The sequence below is a fragment of the Ascaphus truei genome, chromosome 7 (assembly GCF_040206685.1).
Source record: "Ascaphus truei isolate aAscTru1 chromosome 7, aAscTru1.hap1, whole genome shotgun sequence".
NCBI classification, from domain to species: Eukaryota; Metazoa; Chordata; class Amphibia; order Anura; family Ascaphidae; genus Ascaphus; species Ascaphus truei.
The window spans coordinates 56,365,987-56,386,867 of NC_134489.1; the positions used below are offsets into that span (position 1 = coordinate 56,365,987).

The 20,881-nt window shown below is 43.9% G+C and overlaps 1 protein-coding gene across 5 annotated transcripts in view; it reads left to right on the top strand.

The window, feature by feature from the left end:
* PLEKHM3 (pleckstrin homology domain containing M3) overlaps nt 1-20,881 on the top strand; it is a 201,774-nt gene that overhangs the window by 88,977 nt on the left and 91,916 nt on the right. For all 5 annotated transcript variants that reach the window (XM_075608512.1, XM_075608510.1, XM_075608513.1 and 2 more), the window contains one exon: nt 19,531-19,676. In XM_075608512.1, coding sequence (XP_075464627.1) covers nt 19,531-19,676 — 146 coding nt within the window. The remainder of the gene's footprint in view (nt 1-19,530; nt 19,677-20,881) is intronic.

Below are 20,881 nucleotides of genomic sequence, written 5' to 3' on the forward strand. Positions count from 1 at the left end.
ATGAACAACACTGGATAAGGGCTTGACCACAGATTATATACCTTTTGTGGCCCTATCCTTAACCTTAAGTACAGGTGATTGGTTTTCAATTACCTCCAGCCACTCACTAGCCTGGGAACACATTTTAATCCATGCCCCCCTGCTTGTTGGGACATGCGCAGTAGAGCTCTGGGGTCTCATTTCTGAAGCCCCACATTTGCATCAGGAATGCCAGCCAGTCTATCCATTTGGAGTTCTGGCAGGAAAACCTTTGTTGAAAGGTGTGAAATGGGACACTTAAAGACTGCTCTGGTTTGAGCCTCCTCTGCCCTTAGGTAAACAGGGAGGGTGACAAAACCCTTTGAAAAATACTTACGTCCTAGACATTGGGTCGCCTCTAGGGCCATCTGCTATCCTGGTATGCAAAGGAATTTCCTCTGGGTTTTACCCATACCTTGAAACACAGTATTAAACATAAAACATAAACGTATTAAAATATCCGGTTCCGCTGGGTCCAGCAGGTCCAAACTTCCCAGTTCTCAATGTCGGAACTGGGACACCATATGGTCCAAAAAGCGACGTGCTATGACCTTTGGAACCGGAGTTACACAAATGCACCTTAAATCATTTTTCATTTTAATACAAAAATCTCCGCTAAAAAGAAATCTCAGCTTTTCACTAAATCCCAATTGAAAACAACGGGCTCCGCCGCCATGGGTTTCAATGGAGCAACTCCGCCGTTGTAGTCAATGGAGTTTCCTACCATAGACTTTCAATGGGGAACCGCCGCCATTGAAGTCTATGAGAAAATCCACAAATCTTTACATTCGTCCATACTCCGTCTGGTTGGTCTGAGGGGGCTGGGAATGGGCATGCATTAAAGCCGGAACCTTGGCTACATGCCACCCAAATCCCATCCCTCTGGGCATTCCAGAACCGGAGATATGGACTTACACATTTCAACATTTTACGCTTAGTCATTTTTTCACCATGCGGCTTTTCCCCCATTAGAATCAATGGTAAAAATCCCGAACTTTCAAGGGGGTCCATACTCCGTCGGGTTGGTCCAAGAGGGTCAAGGATGGTTCTGCAGTGATGCCGGAGCAGTGACTACAGATACCACAAGCCTTGATCCTCTGGTCCCTCCGGAACCGGAGATATGGATTCCTAAATTACAGCATTTCACACTTAGTCATTTTTCGGAGCTGTTTCTGCCACCGCCATTGAAGCCTATGGCGCGACCCGCTCTTCTCGGTTCGACCCTTATCGGGGGTCCAGGATACGGGGACCCGGTTGTGGTCGAGTGGGGGGAGGTCTAGGAACTAGGGACAGAAAGAATTTTATTTCTAGGGCCCCCAGAACAGTTTATTCCCACGCCACTTGTCGTTGAACTTGACTTGTAAGTGATCAAAGCTCTCCTATTGAAAATGTATCCGCTTTGCGGTTAAGTGGTTTGGAAGGCAGCCAACTCGTTCCTGGAAAGCTCTTTCGAGGGTTTCTCCATTGAAGTCAATGAGCCCATAGACTTTCAATGGGAAACCGCCGCTCTCCCTCTCGGATGCCATCTGCTGGTCTTCTCAGGAACCAGACTTCACAGCAAGATTCACCATTAAAAAGCATTGAGCCCTAACGGCGGCCCAGTTAACCCCTTGTCTCCTGATTGAGGTTAGAGGGTGGCCAATTGGGGTGTAACCCCTTTAATCCCGGGCAAAATCCTCTCCATCGTCAGTGTGTGCGTGTGTATATTTGTGGGGAGGTAGGTTGTATGTGTGTGTTTCTGGTGTAGTGTGTGTGTGTGTGTGTATTTGGGGGTAGTGTGTGTGTGTGTGCGTGTGTATTTGGGGGTAGTGTGTGTGTGTGTGCGTGTGTATTTGGGGTTAGTGTGTGTGTGTGTGTGTGTGTGTGTGTGTGTGTGTGTGTGTGTGTGTGTGTGTGTGTGTGTGTGTGTGTGTGTGTGTGTGTGTGTGTGTGTGTGTGTGTGTGTGTGTATTTGGGGGTAGTGTGTGTGTGTGTGTGTGTGTGTGTGTGTGTGTGTGTGTGTGTGTATTTGGGGGTAGTGTGTGTGTGTGTGTGTGTGTATATATTTGGGGGTTAGTGTGTATGTATATTTGGGGGGGTAGTGTGTGTGTATATATTTGGGGGCAGTGTGTTTATTTGGGGGGTAGTGTGTGTGTGTATATTTGGGGGTTGTGTGTGTGTGTGTGTGTGTGTGTGTATTTAGGGGGTAGGGGTTTTGTGTGTGTATTTGGGGGGGTAGGGGTTTTGTGTGTGTATTTGAGAGGGTAGTGTTTGTGTATGTATTTGGAGGGGTTGTGTGTGTATTTGGGGGGGTAATGTATGTGTGATTATTTGGGGGAGTAGTGTGTATTGGGGGGGTAGTGTATGTACGTATTTGTGGGGGTAGTGTATGTATGTATTTGGGGGGGTAGTATATGTATGTAATTATTTGGTGGGGTTGTATATTTATGTATGTATTTGGGGGGTAGTGTATTTTTTTGGGGGCGGTAGTGTCTTCCCCTCTTCCACATTTGGCTTGCGATGGCCATCTTTGATGTCAGCGCACCTGAAGTAAGCTGGCTTCCGGTGCACGCCGGCATGAGGGAGGCCCGGCGCACGCTGATGGCAGAAGCACGTGGGACACAGTGAGGGAGAGGACAGCAGGCAGCTGATGGAGAGCCAGAGCCCGACTGCGACCGGCAGTCAGGCCTGGCTAGAGGTCGGGCCCAACTTGCCGCACCGGCCTAAGACCATCCCCAAGGTAAGTCTTTTTTTATATATATATAAAACACCCACACACACGCACACGCTCTCATGAACACATACACACTCGCGCTCTCATACACGCACGCTTTCGCACAGGGACGCCAACAGAAATCATGGGGCCCAGGACAAATGAAAGGAGCAGGCCCCCTCCCTCAACCTATAGCACACCTCACGAAAAACAATTTTTTTAGTGCACAACTTTTACTTAAGTGTTTTCTTGTTATTGTTAATATGGAAAAAACCATGACCAATGTTAAATATGGGCCTGGGGGGGTTAATATGGGCCTCGGGGGAGGGGGGGTTAAATACAGGCATCGGGGGGGGGTTAAATATGGGCTGGAAGGGGTTAAATAAGGGCATGGGGGCTACATATGCACACATATGTGTGTATGTATATACAGTGGTGTGAAAAAGAAAGTACACCCTCTTTGAATTCTATGGTTTTACTTCAGGACATAATAACAATCACCTGTTCCTTAGCAGGTCTTAAAATTAGGTAAATACAACCTCAGATGAACAACAACACATGACATATTACACCGTGTCATGATTTATTTAACAAAAATAAAGCCAAAAGGAAGAAGCCATGTGTGAAAAACTAAGAATACCTTATGATTCAGTAGCTTGCAGAACCACCTTTAGCAGCAATAACTTGAAGTAATCGTTTTCTGGATGACTTTATTAGTCTCTCACATCGTTGTGGAGGAATTTTGGCCCACTCTTCTTTACAAAGTTGCTTCAATTCATTGAGGTCTGTGGGCATTTGTTTATGCACAGCTCTCTTAAGATCCAGCCACAGCATTTCAATCGGGTTGAGGTCTGGACTTTGACTGGGCCATGGCAACAACCTTGATTCTTTTCTTTTTCAGCCATTCTGTTGTAGATTTGCTGGTGTGCTTGGGATCATTGTCCCATTGCATGACCCAATTTCGGCCAAGCTTTAGCTGTCGGACAGATGGCCTCACATTTGACTCTAGAATACTTTGGTATACAGAGGAATTCATGGTCGACTCAATGACTGCAAGGTTCCCAGGTCCTGTGGCTGCAAAACAAGCCCAAATCATCATCCCTCCACCACCGTGCTTGACAATTTGTATGAGGTGTTTGTGCTGATATGCTGTGTTTGGTTTTCGCCAAACGTGGCGCTGTGCATTATGGCCAAACATCTCCACTTTGGTCTCGTCTCTCCAAAGGACATTGTTCCAGAAGTCTTGTGGTTTGTTCAGATGCAACTTTGCAAACCTAAGCTGTGCTGCCATGTTCTTTTTTAGAGAGAAGAGGCTTTCTCCTGGCAACCCTTCCAAACACACCATACTTGTTCAGTCTTTCTCTAATTGTACTGTCATTAACTTTAACATTTAACATGCTAACTGAGGCCTGTAGAGTCTGAGATGTAACTCTTGGTTTTTTTGCAATTTCTCTGAGCATTGCACAATCTGACCTCGTGGTGAATTTGCTGGGACGTCCACTCCTGTGAAGATTGGCAATTGTCTTGAATGTTTTCCACTTTTGAATAATCTTTCTCACTGTAGAATGATGGACTTTAAATTGTTTGGAAATGGCCTTATAACCCTTCCCAGATTGATGGGCAGCAACAATTGCTTCTCTAAGATCATTGCTGATGTCTTTCCTATATGCATACATATATATATATATATATATATATATATATATATATATATATATATATATATATATATATATATATATATATATATATATATATATATATATATATATATATTTTTAAAAAAACAATACACATAAAACCCACCAAAATGCATATAAAAAAAGACCCCATTGCATTTAAAAAAAAGAACCCCAATACATATAAAAAATACCCCAACCCATATAAAAATACCCCCAAGCCCTCAATACATATAAAAATTCCCCCAAGCCCCCCAATACATATAAAAATACCTCAAGCCCCCCAATGCATATAAAAATACAGACTTACCTTGGGTCAGGCCAAGTGTCTCCTGGGTCAAGCTTCCGGTGCGCTGACATCAGAGAGCCACATCGCGCGCCGGCAGTGGAATCTCGGCGGCCTGGGATACAGAGAGGAATAAGCTTACAGACAGCTGAGAGCCAGGGCCGGGGCCCGGGCACGACTCGTAGCAGGGCCTGGACAGAGGTTGGGCAAAATCTGCAGAGCCAGCCGGCCGTGCCCCCCCCCCCCCCCTTTCCCAGCCAGGGGTCCCGGACCCCAGCAGCCCCCCCCCCCCCCTGTTGGCGGCCCTGTTCACGCACACACTCACATGCACTCTCTTATTTATAAAATGTTTTATCAGGAAATAATACATTGAGAGTTACCTCCCGTTTTCAAGTATGTTCTGGGCACAGAGTTATGATGACAATACATCGTTACATTAAATGAACAGGAGTTATATACATGTGTATATATAACATAACAATTTAAGAAAGATTACCCCCTTCAGTAATTGTAAAATGGAAAGTTTGCATAATGTGGCTCTGCTGAGTGATCTCCCCATGTACGTTTTGTTAGTTTGTTACTGTATGTTTATTTGCTCGGATTGTGGGATTTCAACAGACACGATATTTTAGAAGTGGAATAGCTTCTCAAATTAGGCAAGTTCATACATTTTTCCGGTACTTATTGCCTTGTCAAATCAATAGTCATTACGTGTACCTTGAAATAATGAGTGGCTGAGTCAACCATTGTTGTGATTCGAACCCATGAACCTCTAATTTGCACAGTTGTTTCTTTTTGTAACTGCCTGAAGCCATAAGTGTAATACTGAAAGGTAAATGTCACTTTCTGTCAAAAATGTCTGAAACGCGAGTGATCTAATTATTACCGAAAACAATAAAGTCAAAATCGGAACATCAAGGAGCAGTGGCTCCTTCCACCATCAAACATTGCAGATGGAAATCCCTGTTTTCGTGGCGTCTGTGGGGCGGGGATTTAACTCTTTATCATACAAAAAGAAAAAAGAAAACCTTGGATTTCAAAGCCTCTCTTCCGAGCCTTCCCAATGCTTTCATTTGCTACCCAACCTCTGTGACTTTGAAGCGCTTAACATCAAATGCAGCCAGCATCTTTATTACTCTGTATGCAAGGACGCCACCATTGTGAGACAAGCAAATAATGCAGCAGAAAGAAGAAAGGGGAAATGAACTGGAAATAAAATAAAACTGATAGTGCGGGGTTAAGAACCGTATCTTCAATATTGCAAAGCACTAGAGCAGAGGTGGCAAACTCCAGTCCTCAGGGGCCACCACCAGGTCAGGTTTTCATGATATCCCTGCTTCAGCACAGGTGGCTCAGTCATTGTCACTCACTCTGACTGAGCCACTGATTGAGCTATGCTGAAGCAGGGATATCCTGAAAACCTGACCTGGTGGTAGCCCTTGAGGACTGCAGTTGGCTACTCCTGTACTAGAGAACTTCAACAAGGATTCAAGAATGAGTTCTCTTTTGGATATGTTTTTAGTAGCGCAATTTATTTTAAAAAGCACATTACCAGGGCCTTTTCCTGTTCTCTACAGTAATTCTTGGGGGCTTGGCAGGGGGTGTACGGGGGAGAAGTTAGGCTACGACCCCACTGCCTGTACTGCACGCGCGTCTGCGAGGCAGGCAGCGTGTGCAGCCGAGTCCCTCGGTCTGCAGTGAGCTGCAGGGGGAAAGATTGGGGGGGAGTGAGGGGGTGCGGCCGTGACATCACCCAGCAGGTTCACCCTCATTGGCTGAACCGCCGGGGGAGCGCGGCTTGCGCTCCGTCGCGACTCCTGATTTCAATTTTCTTGAGAGCAGGAGTTTCTGTCGGCGCAGCGCGGCGGCCCCCGCTCGCAGCGGGCCCGGCCCCATTGTGGGGCGGCTCTTGTCCCTGCAGCTTCCACCACAGTGGGCGCTGCAGTAGCCAGCGGGGACCTGGCCTTAGCTGTGGCTGGTGCAAGGATGAAAAGTGGAGGGAGAAAGGGATAAGACAAAGAAGAGGGGACTGGAGGAGAAGTGGAAATGAAGGAAAAGGGGAATAGGTAGGCAAAATGTAATGTTAATAATTAATTATAAAATATCAAGAAAACATTAGAAATGAGAGTGTTACATGGCTGAGTTCTTTCACCGCAATATACCTTTCTTAGTATAATTGCAGTTGTAGATATGTAGTAGTACTGCCTTCATTAATGTAAAGTGGACTCTGGTTTTTATTTAATTTTTTTAACTCCTGTGTGCTCTTACAGACACAGCTATGCAGTACCATAGTAACAGCCAGAGTACTTTCTACTAGCATCTCGGAGAGCTAATAAGAGCTCAGCTGGCTAAGGAGGGACACTTCTTGTTTAAGTACTGTTCCTCAACAGATTGGGGGGAGGGGGAATTATAAATTATATTTTACGTGTGTGTATGTATGTATATATATATATATATATATATATATATATATATATATATATATATATATATATATATATATATAAACCATAATACTGAGTTAAGTTATGGTGAGTAAAAAAAGTGACAAAAAACCCCCACAGGAAAGCAAATATGCAAATATAACTGTATGCTCATCTGCATGTCTTAGGCGGGGTTGCAGACCTGCCTAAGACATGCAGATGAGCATACAGTTATATTTGCATATATATATATACAGTGTTCGACAAACCTATACATTTGCTCGCCCCGGGCGAGTGGATTTAACCCCCGGGCGAGTAAATATTGGCCCAAGCAGCACACGTTTGGTACTAGGTGTATATAAACAGTGGTTGACAAATCACCAAAATATCTACTCGCCACACAAAAAAATCTACTCGCCACCTAGTACCAAACGTGTGCTGCTTGGGCCAATATTTACTCGCCCGGGGGTTAAATCCACTCGCCCGGGGCGAGCAAATGTATAGGTTTGTCGAACACTGTATATATATATATATATATATATATATATATATATATATATGTATATATATTTATATATGTGTAGTGTATATATATGTGTGTATATATGTGTGTGTGTGTGTATATATGTGTGTGTATGTGTATATATATATATGTGTGTGTGTATGTGTATGTAGCCCTTGTACCCCCCCCCCCCCCGCCCCCCTAACTGAGATTGGGGTGGGTATGCTCTTCTGACTACTTCACTAGGTGTTGTGCTGCGTGCTCCGCGATGTTGTGGGGAGAAACAGGACAGGATCACAGGTTACCTTTGTTCTTCATGTGTGCAGTGCCTCCAGTCAGCATGAATCCTCTGTGAAAGCAAGGGATGGCCCATACTGACACCTCCTCATCTTTGGTAGACAGTAACACACACTGCTTTGTATTTTCTTAGGCTTTATTGCATGCAGATCTTATACAGAGTACTCACATCCTTCCCTGCTTGCTGTGTCCTGACCTAGGCTTTAGGCCCAGGTCAGGCTTGTTGGACCTCTCCTCACATCTCCTCGTGAGATGGAGGGCTGATGTTCGAGAGAGAATGACAAGGACCCCCTTCAATTTAGGAAAGTGCCAATATTTATAACCTGAGGTGGATGACTGTAATCCTGCCCCTTAACAGAGCAGGTTGAATACGGATTGGTTATCACACACTATACATGAACCAATCAGTATCCTTCCCTCAGGCTGACACTTTCTTGTTGTGGCTAAGGCCCTCCCTTGGATACATATCCAAGTCTGCAAAACACACATGGCCTAAAAGAAGGAATCAACCCCTCCACTGCCTGCACCTAACAGGACTTACACTGGAAAGGTCCAGGCAAAGAAGTAGCGGCCGGAGGCTAGGCAACACACACACACACACACACACACACACACACACACACACACACACACACACACACACACACACACACACACACACACACACACACACACACACACACACACACACACACACACTTGTGTGAAAAAGAAAGTACACCCTCTTTGAATTCTATGGTTTTACATATCAGGACATAACAATCATCTGTTCCTTAGCAAGTCTTAAAACTAGGTAAATACAACCTCAGATGAACAACAACACATGACATATTACACTGTCATGATTTATTTAACAAAAATAAAGCCAAAATGGAGAAGCTATAAAAAGGGATCCAGCACATCCACCGCCACCCTCTGCTTAGCGAATTGTTATGAGTAGGATTTAAATTTGAACCCAATTTTTGCATTTAAGTCATGTTTTTTTTATTTTTGACTGAGTCAATCATCCTGTTTTTATTTTTATATTAAAGTGTTTTTGTACCACTACCGCCAAACCCATTTCTGGTTGCACAGTGAGTTCCCCAATATTGTACTGTAGTTTGTGATTGTATCTCCCTAGGAGGTTGATCATTTTTCCAAGTACCTAATTTGTCCATAATCATACCCTTCCGATCCACCCAATTTGTGTTGGGTTTGATTCTCATTACACATTTGGTGATAATATTTTTTTGCCTAAGCGCCATAATAGTTGTTTTTACAGCACAGATTTAGAACGATGAATGAGTTTCTGACAAGATGGAGCTGGTTTCTGGAGGGGACAAATATAGGTCTGAAGAATGATACAAGACGGAGGACCTAGCATTATAACCAACATGGACGCTCACATATCTGCCTACACTACAGCACTACAATAATCCCGTACATCTGCCTAATTGGTGTACACCTGAAAATCAGCTTCCGAGAATCTTGACATTAATTTTAATCTCAATAAAGAAAACTTGATCTCCCAACACTACCAGTTAAGATTATAGAAATATTTGGTAGATGTTTATTTGTTTGAATAGAATTATATCTTTACTAAGACACTTAACAATATTGTATAAAGATAGGAAAATAAAGAAAATCGAGGATATCTCCCTGAGAGGGAATGGCACCAAAATCAATAGAAAGCCCAAGTTAACATGCATGGGTACACAAAATTTAAAAAAATTAGTACAGAATTATTGGAGTATAAGAAACAATCGCAAAACAAGCGGTACCTCACCCCCCCTTAGGGTGAACCTGCGGCATAAAACATTGTATGTGTCATATATTTACCTTGTAGAGCATAAACTACAATTGCACACATTATATATGTTCCTCCAATAAAGATATTTGTTGGGAAAAAAAATTGCAAGTATTATCTAATACTACAGAACTGTTAATTTAAAAAAGGAGGAAAGGTGGGTGGGGGTGTTCCCAGCACTCCATGACCATATGGTGATAATCAAAAACTAGGAATATGCCAAAGAATTAAATATTTACCGTAATTGAGAAAGCACGTCAACAAAACTATGGAACAGTATCATACACTATATAGCAGCAAAAAGTTAACAATAATGGTTATAAATACTCTCTAATAAATACTTTCTATACTCTACTACATGTCTCTTTATTTAAAAAAAACACACATGTAGGATATTGCATGGATTGTTCCTTTAATACGTTCTTTTAGACCAGGGTTCTCCAACCCGTCGATCACAAGCGACCGGTAGCTTGCCGACTTCCACTGAGTAGTTCGCCTAAACTGTGCTGCCAGGGCTCCCGTAGCTGCTGGGGGCCCGGTCAGCTGGTCAAGGAAGTTGGGCCTGGCCAGAGGTTGGGCTCAACGTCTGCTTCCGGTTGCCGCTGGGCCCCAGCTGTTGTGGGCCCCTCTCCCCTGCCTCTCCCCCGCCAGGCCTCTCTCTCTCCTGCCGGTCTGCAACGGAAATTGGGCCCGCCCGGAAGTCATTCCCAACTTCCACAACCACTCGCGGAACCGGCATGGCACCGGAGGACTCCCCCCAAAGGTAAGTGTGTGTGGGAGGGGTAGGGTATGGTGTGTGTGTGTGTGTGTAGTATTGTTGAGGTATTGCATGTGTGTGTGTAGTAGGTATTGTGTGTGGGAGGGATTTAGGGGGTATTTTCAATATATGTGTAATGCTGTTTTCCCCCCCCTCACCCCCCGTGGGAGATTCTGCCATTACTGGTCGCGTGGTTCTTGATACTAGCTGGTAACAGGAGGGCTGAGTCGTCCGCCTCTGGTTGTGGGGACACAGGACTAGGCTTCTGGGCTTCATCCCCTACATATCTTTAGCAGTGCAGCGCCTCCATCTCCTGTAGGCTCCAGGGAACTGAAGATGATCTCCCACGGTAGAACCTATAACCTATCCCCCCCCCCCCCTCTAATAAGATCACACACCGGGCTGGAGGTATAATAACAGGAACGGTTTATTGTCTGTACACCAACAGCACATGGCAATTTTCTGCCCAATGCAGTCCCACTCTCAGCTACCCACTGAAGGATGGTCCATGGACCTTCACTACAGGCCAAGGGCACCCACAGCAGTCCCAGCTCTTCCCTGCCCCTCTAGCAGAGGCAGAAGTATGGTCCACACCCAATAGTCAGGCTCTTGACTGTGTGACCTGCCTCTCTCAAAGGGGTAGAGGCACTGCTAAATTTGGGACGGCCCCACCCTTAAGTGCAGCTAGGAAGAGAGCATCAGGTCTGTCCCATGATTGGACATGCTCAGGCCTGATATCACCGCCTTCCCCTGTCACTCAAGTGCAGTACCAGTGAGTGGGGAAAACCCATATTGACTACTGGCAGGCCTGCTTTACCATGGTTGGCAGGAGTAGGGCAGGTTAGTAGCCATAGGTGGGATGGCTACATATGTTTTAGTAGCTCGGAATAATTTTCATTGGTGAGAAGTAGCTTTCATTACAGAAAAGGTTGGAGATCCCTATTTTAGGTTTTAGACAATGCTTTGTGTCCGGAACCCTTCCTTGTTTCTAAACACAACATGCCAGTTAGTTTAACGCTTCTTGTTTATTAGTATAAAAGAGTTCTTTACATTACATATTTTGGTCAACAACATTTGAAAGCCTGTGTCGCAATGCAATTCACAATATACATCTCTAAAAAGTTTTCTTTTATTTTAGAGGCAGTAAGGCAAAATTATCCTGTGCTCTTTATAGTCTAATTATAATCTCTTTACTGTATTAATACTTTACAATGTAAAATGCATAGCTTTTACTAAAGACACCTACAAGATTAGTGGGAGGGAGATCTAGCCCCTAAATCACCATTATGTGAAGAGCAGAATGTCTGCATGATACCAAATGACACGTAATAGCTGTTAATTATACTTGAAGGGCTTTTAATGCAATTTGCAAATTGAAAATGTGTTTCTTATTGTGCAGCTTCCATGCTCTTCTCTGATCTAATTTTTCATGTGCAATTTTACATTTAAAAAAAAAAAAAAAAAAAAGACTTTCATAGTCACATTAATTACGAGGAAGTGCTGTCAAATTTAGATTGAACTGTATTCTTTCCACCTTTTCACTAGGTGAGACTGTTCGTTTGAGAAGGATTCAGTGTTACAGTGATACAGATATTAGGCATTTCCAAGGCAGGGTATGTTAAAGCAGCAATAAATACAGGTTTCATTTATTGTTTTTTTTTTTTGTTTTTTTTTACTGGATTGAAGCAGGGGGTCTCTTGCGCTGAACTGTTCATTTCCACTCCGGGACCCCGCTGTATTCTGAGATACCAACGTAGGGAGTGCCGGTATCTGTGTAGTTTAAATGTCCTGGTCATGCGGGCCAGTAGGAAGACGCAATGGATCGCGTATGGCTTCCTTAAGGACCTGCGTGATCGTGACCTTTTAAATGCCATTTTGTTAGGCACACAGATCTCTTGCTGCATAGATACCGGCTCCCCCTACAGAAGTAAGTACTGTATCTAAGCAGGGGGTCCCTGGAGCTGAAATTAACACAGTTCAGCTACGGAGACCCCCTGCTTCAAATCTGTAATACAAATTAAATTAAAAAACACAAGAAATAAAACCTGTATTGCTGCTTTAAATACATTTACATATTTATATGAATGAGCTCTCAAATGAATTGCATGCAAACAAATGCATTACTCTTATCTGATGAATATCATTGGTATTAAACCTTTGAGTGCCGGAAAGTTGACGTGTATTGAGATTCAGTACTGATGACCCAGGCTTCTGTTTGTTTTGGAACAGCACAAGCCTACAGTACCTTTTCTTTTCTGCTGCTCATAATCAGAAATGCAGATGATGAGAAGGAGAGAAAAGAAAATAATAAAGTGTAGTATTTTCCAACTGCCAAATAAAAATAAACGATTTCTTTATCTAGTGCACTCGCATTTCATTCAAACTTTAAATCCTCCCAAAAATGCCAGTGTCCAGTCACCAGTGGATATCCCTTAGAAGAGAAACACAGTGCAGCAATCCAAAGACAAAAACATATTTCCCCCCCAAGATTTATTGCACTTACAAACATTTTAACGTAGAGGCACTTACCTATAAAATAGCTAGTAAATAGCTGTTGACTGGTTTGTTAAAAGTTTTCGTCTCAATTATCCTCTATAAAAATCTCTGGGTGCAAGAATGTTATTCTCTCACTACTACTTACTGCAAAGAAATGTACATTTAAATAGTTAGTGTTTAAAAAAAAAAATTACATTATTCCAATCTTTCTTTATGCCCTTTCCATATCAGGATCACGTCATCGATGAACTTCTGCCAGACCACCAGGCTCGCACCAAGCGTATTATTTTGCCAAATCATACCCATACATAGGTACGGTTGGCATAGCTTTGTACAATCCGGATGCCAGTGGCCCTTCCACACAGCTGTAAATGAAATGTTTTATCAAATAGGAAATCGTTTTCTCTTAAAATAAAATCAATTCCCGCTATTATACATTTTCATTGATGTTTCAATTTTTTTTTATCTAACTAAAAAATATACAATAGCTCTTGAACGCAAAAGTGTGAATGGAAATGTATAATAAAGAGTATTGTATATATTCACCCACCCCAGTGGATATATACATTAAAAACACTGACACCACTAGGGTTGCCAGGTGGCTTCTCCAAAAATACCGGACACAGTGGTGAAAGGTGCGACGCACTCGAGACACGTAGTCACACCTATCACCTCTCTCTGCTCCATCTCGTTTCTTCCTATCTTTGGCCCCACCTCCAGGCTCCTGACACCTACTCCTGATTGGCTGCTGCTGGGTAATACTGCTGCTGGGTAATGCAGCCAATCAGGATGGAGGAAGCTGCCCAGCCCCCTAGCAACAGCCCTGCTGTCTACCTGCTCGGAAAAATCCTGCGCCCCCCTAAACCACAGTCAGATCACTATGTCCAGAGAGGTAATACCGGACACATACATGTCCAGTATTACCTCTATTTTTTTCACTGGACTGTGTGTCCAAATACAAGACAGTCCAGTTCAATACTGGACACCTGGCAACACTACACCACTTGGTCTAAATGAAAAAATTGATTTTGTTCTGTTTTATAAATGCAACCCCTCTTATTTGCCTCAGATTAACACCTTCTGCGGAGATTGAGGGCCTGAGTCCTCCTTCTCTATGTGTAATTTCACTGTGGACCTAGGTGAGACAAAAGGGAGGTAGGCTACAGCAATGTTTATATTATAGTGGTATTTATATAGTAATTAAAAATGGATACTCGGGTACCTTATGATCCTCAACAGAAGTCCGATTATACGCGTTCACATTGCATAGAAACATAACACTCCCCAGTAAATGCAGCGTGGGTGGGTGTCCGTGTCTTTCCCTGTTGCCAGCCAAACCTGGGGCTGTAGGTCTGTGTGATGGTGACAGGCTCTGTTGGAGCTCTTATCTACTGTAGTAGTGTGGTAGCCCTTCGGTACCCCTTTATTTGGCTTCCGTTGAGGATCCCTTCTGAAGGTGCCCGTGGCACCGGCTGCTGTCCCATGGGTGCTCCGCTGAGCCCCTTGTGTGATTGACTTCACTCCTTCCAGACTGGATCATGGACTGGCTCCCAGTCACTCACAGTCAGTCCTGAGATCTCTCAGCAGTAGCAGCTCAGTCCCTGTGTGCACTGCCTGCTTCTCTTAAACACTCCTCTCTCCCGAAGTCCCTCCTCTAGGGCAGCGGTGCGCAAAGTGGGGGGCGCGACCCCCAGGGGGGGCGGGAGATTGTGCTGGGGGGGCGCGGGCTGTTGCAGAGGCCCCGCGCTCTTCCCCCAGGCATTTAAATTAAATGCCGGGGGATCGCGTGAGGCCCCTGCAACTGTTTACTTACCGGGATTCAGCCGTCTGTGTTGCGTCGCCATGGCAACGCGGCGTCAATAGACGCCGCGGCACAATGTGACCTGACGTCACACGCCCACGCAGCGTCATCTGACGCGGCTGAAGGAAGGCAGGGGGGCGCGAGAGCCGGGGGCAGAGAGACAGGAGGGCGCAGCACAAAAAGTTTGCACTCCCCTGCTCTAGGGTTCGTTGTCATTGGCCGTTGCCATGTACCTCACATGCTGAGTTCACTTAGAGTAGAGTCTGGCAGGGGGCAGAATGTGATGCATGCAATTTACAGAGGGTTACATAAAAAGAAAATGTCCTCAAATAGATTTATGATTTATACAAAAAGAAATGTTCATGGATCTGAGCGATCCATTACTTGATTTGAGCTATACTAATATAGAGCGATTATAGACTGAAAGGTACAGAATATCTGCTTTTGGACTTTTGTCTAAGAGTAGAGGTTGATTTGGGTTGTTTCCCACAATACTAGACATCTTTCCCATTTAAGAATTGCACATGTAAAAACATGTTTGTATGTTTTTTATTTGTTTTTTAATTTGTGGAATTATCTGTTTTTTACAATGTCATTTGGAATGACAAATTTAGAAAAGTCATGAATTAGAAACACAAAGATGCAAACTCATTTTTAGACATTTTGTAATGTTTGTTAAAAAAAATTGGTATGTGTAAAGATTTTAACATCTGTTATCTACTTATATGTATGAATTAAACTGTAAGCATGTTTTGTAGATTATGTACTGTATGTTAATCAAATGTCAAATCTACATTGATAATCAGTAAAGTTTTAAAAATTGAAACAATTAAGCAACCAGGGCTATAAATAGGGAAAGTGGACCCTAGGAGCTACACCTCTGACTAAGTTGGAGAGATGAAACGCGTTGGGTGCAGCTACTTGACTAAACTCTGAAACTGGAAGTCGTAAAACCAAACGTGATTTAATGCATTTCGGGCAGCCGCGGAGGCAGAAAGTGACACAGAGGAGACACTGGTGTGCCAGTGTGTGTGTGTGTGTGTATATATAGTGGATAGATATACACACTTAGTTAAGTTATGGTGGGTAAAAAAAGTGACAAAAACCCTCCACAGTAAAGCATATAGCAAATGGAAATATTACTGTAAGCTCATTTGCATGTCTTAGACAGGTCTGCAACCCTGCCTTTCACCATTATCACCCAGCACACAGTGCTTCCACTGCAGCAAGGGATTCTGGGAAATGACATGCAAATGAGCACACAGTGCCACCTTTTGCTTCAAAACCATATAACATGGTCCCCTATACGCTTAAGTTTGATGCATTTCACAGCTTTGAGGAGCACAGCCTGGGTTAAGATGCATAGCCAGTAAACCCACTCACAGACAGCCGTTTCGACCTTAATGGGTCTCATCAGTGTGGGGTTGGTTATACTGGCTTTGCAAAATGAAGCATAGCCAGTAAACCCACTGTGGGTGGATTTACTGGCTATGCATCTTAACCCAGTATGCTCTTGCTTTTGGATTCCTTACCTCTCCACTCCTGACCCGGCTTACCAACGACGATCAGCACCTCTCCGCTCCTAACCCCGGCTTACCCACGACGATCCGCTCCTCTCCAATCCCGACCTTGGCTAAGTACCTGCAACGATGCATCCCTCTCCAATCCAGACCTCGGCAAGTATCATTGACCATCCTGACTTCTCCTACCCCGACCCGGCTACCTCGACAAATCTACACTCCAGACGCGCCCACGCGGCTGTGGGTTGGTGTTTATCTAATCCCCACCTCGGGCTCGCAGTCACGCCTTGTTTGTGGTGAGCACTCCGTTACATATACACGGTTTGATATAAATGATTTATTAAGCTCTATATGGTATATAGCCTACATTGAGAACAAAAGCTCCATGTATTATATTTTCTTTGCTGCTGTCATCAAGTAAAGAGGAATTGGGCAAATGGTTCCTAATGTTCTGATTGTGAAAGGGTTGGGTAAAAAATAAAACAATTGTGGAATGCACTGCACTTTGTACATGGGTATGTTCTTCCATTTACTATCACCTGTAGTAATTCTCTTATCTTTTGCACCTGATCTGAACATAACCTCACGCCACTGTTGCAAAGTCCAATCGTCTTAATGACTCAACAACACAACCGTTATCAGTATAATTCTGCATTTATCATGCAAGGCTTTTCTGTGCAAACAAAGACCGACCCCTACTTAGCTTAGAAAATGCCACACAGTTACCACTTTGCTGTATTGGAGGGAGACAAATGAACCCATTAGTCTTTTCACAAAATGGCCACAGTGACGGCCATTGTTTTTCAAAACGAGGTAACCTGTCTGCCTTCAGGTATGGCTGAAAGACTAGTCTTTATAAAAGTTTGTTTTATTACTTTTCTTAACCCCTTGAATGCCCCATGAGGTAGCTACCACATCTTGAGGTGGGGCCACCCGTGGTCCCCATAACATAATAGGTACATTGTGGGCCTTTTGCTTGTGTGCTCGGAGAGATCACATTCTGAACTCTATCTGAACGTCACTATCGTGGTCGTTCCTGAGGATTATGATTGCAAAGTTCAGGAGAGGCTGTGCCACACTCCCTTGGCACCCAAAGGGTTAAAGGTGCTGTCAGAGGTGGAACTATGTATTTTTGCTCCCAATGTAAGTTCCACCAACTGCTACCACCACTCCCTCCCCCCACCTCCATTTATAGAACCAGGTAAAACAATGCTGTTGTCATTTTTAAGTGTATTTTGTAGTCTTCTGTATTTTGTTGGCACTTGTGTTTTTGGATACAAATTGCAGGTTAACTTTTGCTCTTGGTTAAAAGAAAATAAAACTGAATAAACCTCTCTCTCACTCTCTTCCCCTACCTCCTCTCTCCCCCCCCCCCCACTCTCTTCCCCCCACTCATTCTACCTTTTCTCCTTTCTCTCTCTCCCCCTTTGTTTCTCTTGCTCTCACACTCCCTCCTCCTCCTTTTTCTCTCGCTCACCCACTCACTTCTCCCCCCCCCCTTTATCTCTACCCTCCCCTCTTCTCTCCCCCTCTCTCCCTCCTGGTGGCCTATTCCGGAACTTGGGCCCCCCTCCGCCGCCAGGCTCGGGACAGATGTCCCCAACATCTTTCCTGTCGGGGGGTGAGGGGGCGATAACTGCATCTCCGCACCCCTGCCCTAGTTCCGCCTCTAGGTGCAGTTTCCCTCAAAATTCGCCTATTTTGAAAGCGAGCACCATGTAATGTCCTTTACAGCTAAAGCTTGTACTGCTTGCTTTCTTTTCCAGGTTTTTGTTTTTTTAAGCTTACCTATGCATGGGGGAGCCCCCGGAGCTTATCTGTAGTCCCCTGACCTCCGAGACCATCCCTCTGTTCCCAATCGATAAGCAGTTTTATCCAACAGGCAGAAATATTTCCCCAGAAATATATTGCGGAGACGAAATAGACAGGAATTCAGGGCTCGCACTATCGAAAAATTACATTATAGCTTTCAATTCGTAACCAGGCTACCATACATAAGTAGGGTTTTTGTGTCAAAGCCGTACAAAAAAACCCTACAAATATCTTGGGAACTGGCCCCCTCTATGGGTTAAAGTAAGCTAAAGAAATATATATATATATACAGATGCAGCGGCCGTTGTTTTAAGAAATCTCGAAATGGAATTTCAGGATATGCCCGAGATCCTTGCGAGTTGCGCCGTGACAGACTAATGGCCCGCCGGAGTAACACAGCATGGGTCCCTGCTGTGTGAGTCCTACCGTGGTCTGCCTCTCTGTAATAGACGCGCAGTAAGAGGCTGAATCAGTCACTCTAACTGCGCTCCTCTCGCAGGCAATCGAGGGGTTTTATTAAAATTCCAACATTACAGTAATGTAACAGAGGGTCTCCGGAGCTGAACCGCATTGATTTCAGGTCCGGGGACCCCTACTTCCCGAGATACAGGCCCCGTTATGGGGTGCCGGTATCCCGGCTATCTTATGCAGGTTTAAAGGCCCGCGTCACTCAGGCAAGTACGTGACCGCAAGGGATGATATTGTGGCTTCCTATTGGCCCGTCTGATTCGGGACCTTTAAACAGCCACATTGCCTGCCCAGCCTGGGTGCTACCAGCATCACCTTCAGAAGTATGTATTTCGGGAATCAGGAGATCCCGGAGCTTAAATTAACGCTGTTCAGCTCCAGAAACCCCTTGTTTCCAACCTAGGGAAATAATAGCAGAGAATCCACTGAATCAGTTCTTGGGATGCAGGGTTGCAGTAACGGCAGAAATGTTCAGCTCTTAAAAATATCTAGCGTGGCTTTTGGGTTATAAGTAAAGATGAGTGAACCTGTTACAGCTTCACAAACTTTCCCAATTATGTTTAAACACATTTGAAAATATGTGAGATGTTGAAGAGAGGCTTATAGTATTTGTTGATTTGTTAATATTTGCATAAATAAATCAACAAAAGTTGCCATATTTTGCGAAAAAATTGGCAGTTTTGACAATGTTCCAGTATATTGGTCAATATTCGCCAACATGTATCGCAATTTTTTTTTTTAGCAAAAGCTGGTATTTTTAAGTAAGCTATTTACAGTTGATAATTTTTGGAGACATTTCTTATCTCCGTGAATATTTTACCAACCACAAATTCAAGCATTTATCAAATTTGTGAACCAATGTTTCATCCATCTCTAATCCTGAAAGTACATGTAATTTATAACGTTTTTATCTGTATGTAAAAACGTGTCATTCTTCTAAACGAGTCTTCCTGGTTAATCTCTAACTCACACACACTCTTCTGCTTGTTACAGGCTGCCAGAGGCCAATAGGCCTGTCCAATGGAAAAGCTAAAGTGTGCAGTTACAGTGGCTGGTACTATTGTTGCACCTGCCATGTGGACGATGGCTTTATTATACCCGCCCGTCTTGTCCACAACTGGGATACATCCAAACACAAGGTACAGTATAGTACAGTCATATCCGTTTTAAAGCTGCAGATACATAGAGGACAAAAGTGATTATTACCTTTAAAAAATAAAGATTTGTAAATACGTTACCATTTTAGTTTCCTTATATTCTGCTTTTTGTTTGTTATTGCGTGTTAAGTACCCCCTCCTCTTTCCTTTCCATGCATATATAATTTTAATAATAATAATTATTATTATTATTTTTCATATTGCGCATTTCTCCCAATGGGACTTCACAATTACAATATAGCGTACGGTATGCAGCACATAAGATTGTTACAGACACAGTCCCTGCCTCATAGAACTTACAATCTATGTTTTTGGTGCCTGAGGCACAGGGAGATAATAACTTGCCCAAGGTCACAATGAGCTGAAACCAGGAATTGAACCAGGCTCCCCTCAAACTCTGTGTTGCTGTTATCAAAGTCGGTGTCATTACTCACTGAGCCATTCCATGTCCCTTTTGCATAATTTATGGGGTAGAAAATACACAACCTTCCATCTGTGGAGTCCCTGCTGTAAATGTAAACGTTAAAGCCTTTAAATATTTTAAAATAGTACTTTTTTTTGTTTTTTAAACATGTCATAGTGCATTAAGGAAGAGCACACCCCCTGGTGGTCAATGGGTTAAGATTTAACACAGGGGTGGCCGACACCCAGGGCCCATGACTGGAGTTCCGACCAGGGCCCCCCCCCCCTACCCCCCTGTGTCAGCTCTCTTGAGAGCCCCCCATTTCACACCTTGCGGCCCCCTCTATTTCTTCCCCTTTTCCCATGTATTTCTCTCCCTTCTGTCTCACTCCCTCACTTCCTCACCCCCTCCTACACCCCCTCTCCCCTCTGTCTCCTCCCCCCTCCATCAATTACCCCACTCTCACTCAATCCTCCCCTCCCCCCCACCAGCCTCGCATGCATTTCTCTCCCCTGTGTCTCACTCTTTTCGTCACTCACTCCTCTCACCCTCCCCCCTCCGTCAATTACCCACTCACACTCATTCCCTTCCCGCCTCACACTCATTCCCTTCCCGCCTCACAAAATACACAGTAAAAAAAAACCACACCGCAAATACAAACTCTCCACCCCCCAGATACATATAAACATAAAAAACAGATACATATAAAGAAACACCTCCCAAATACATATAAAAAAAATACCCCCAAATACATATAAAAAAAAAATACCCGCCCCCCAAATAC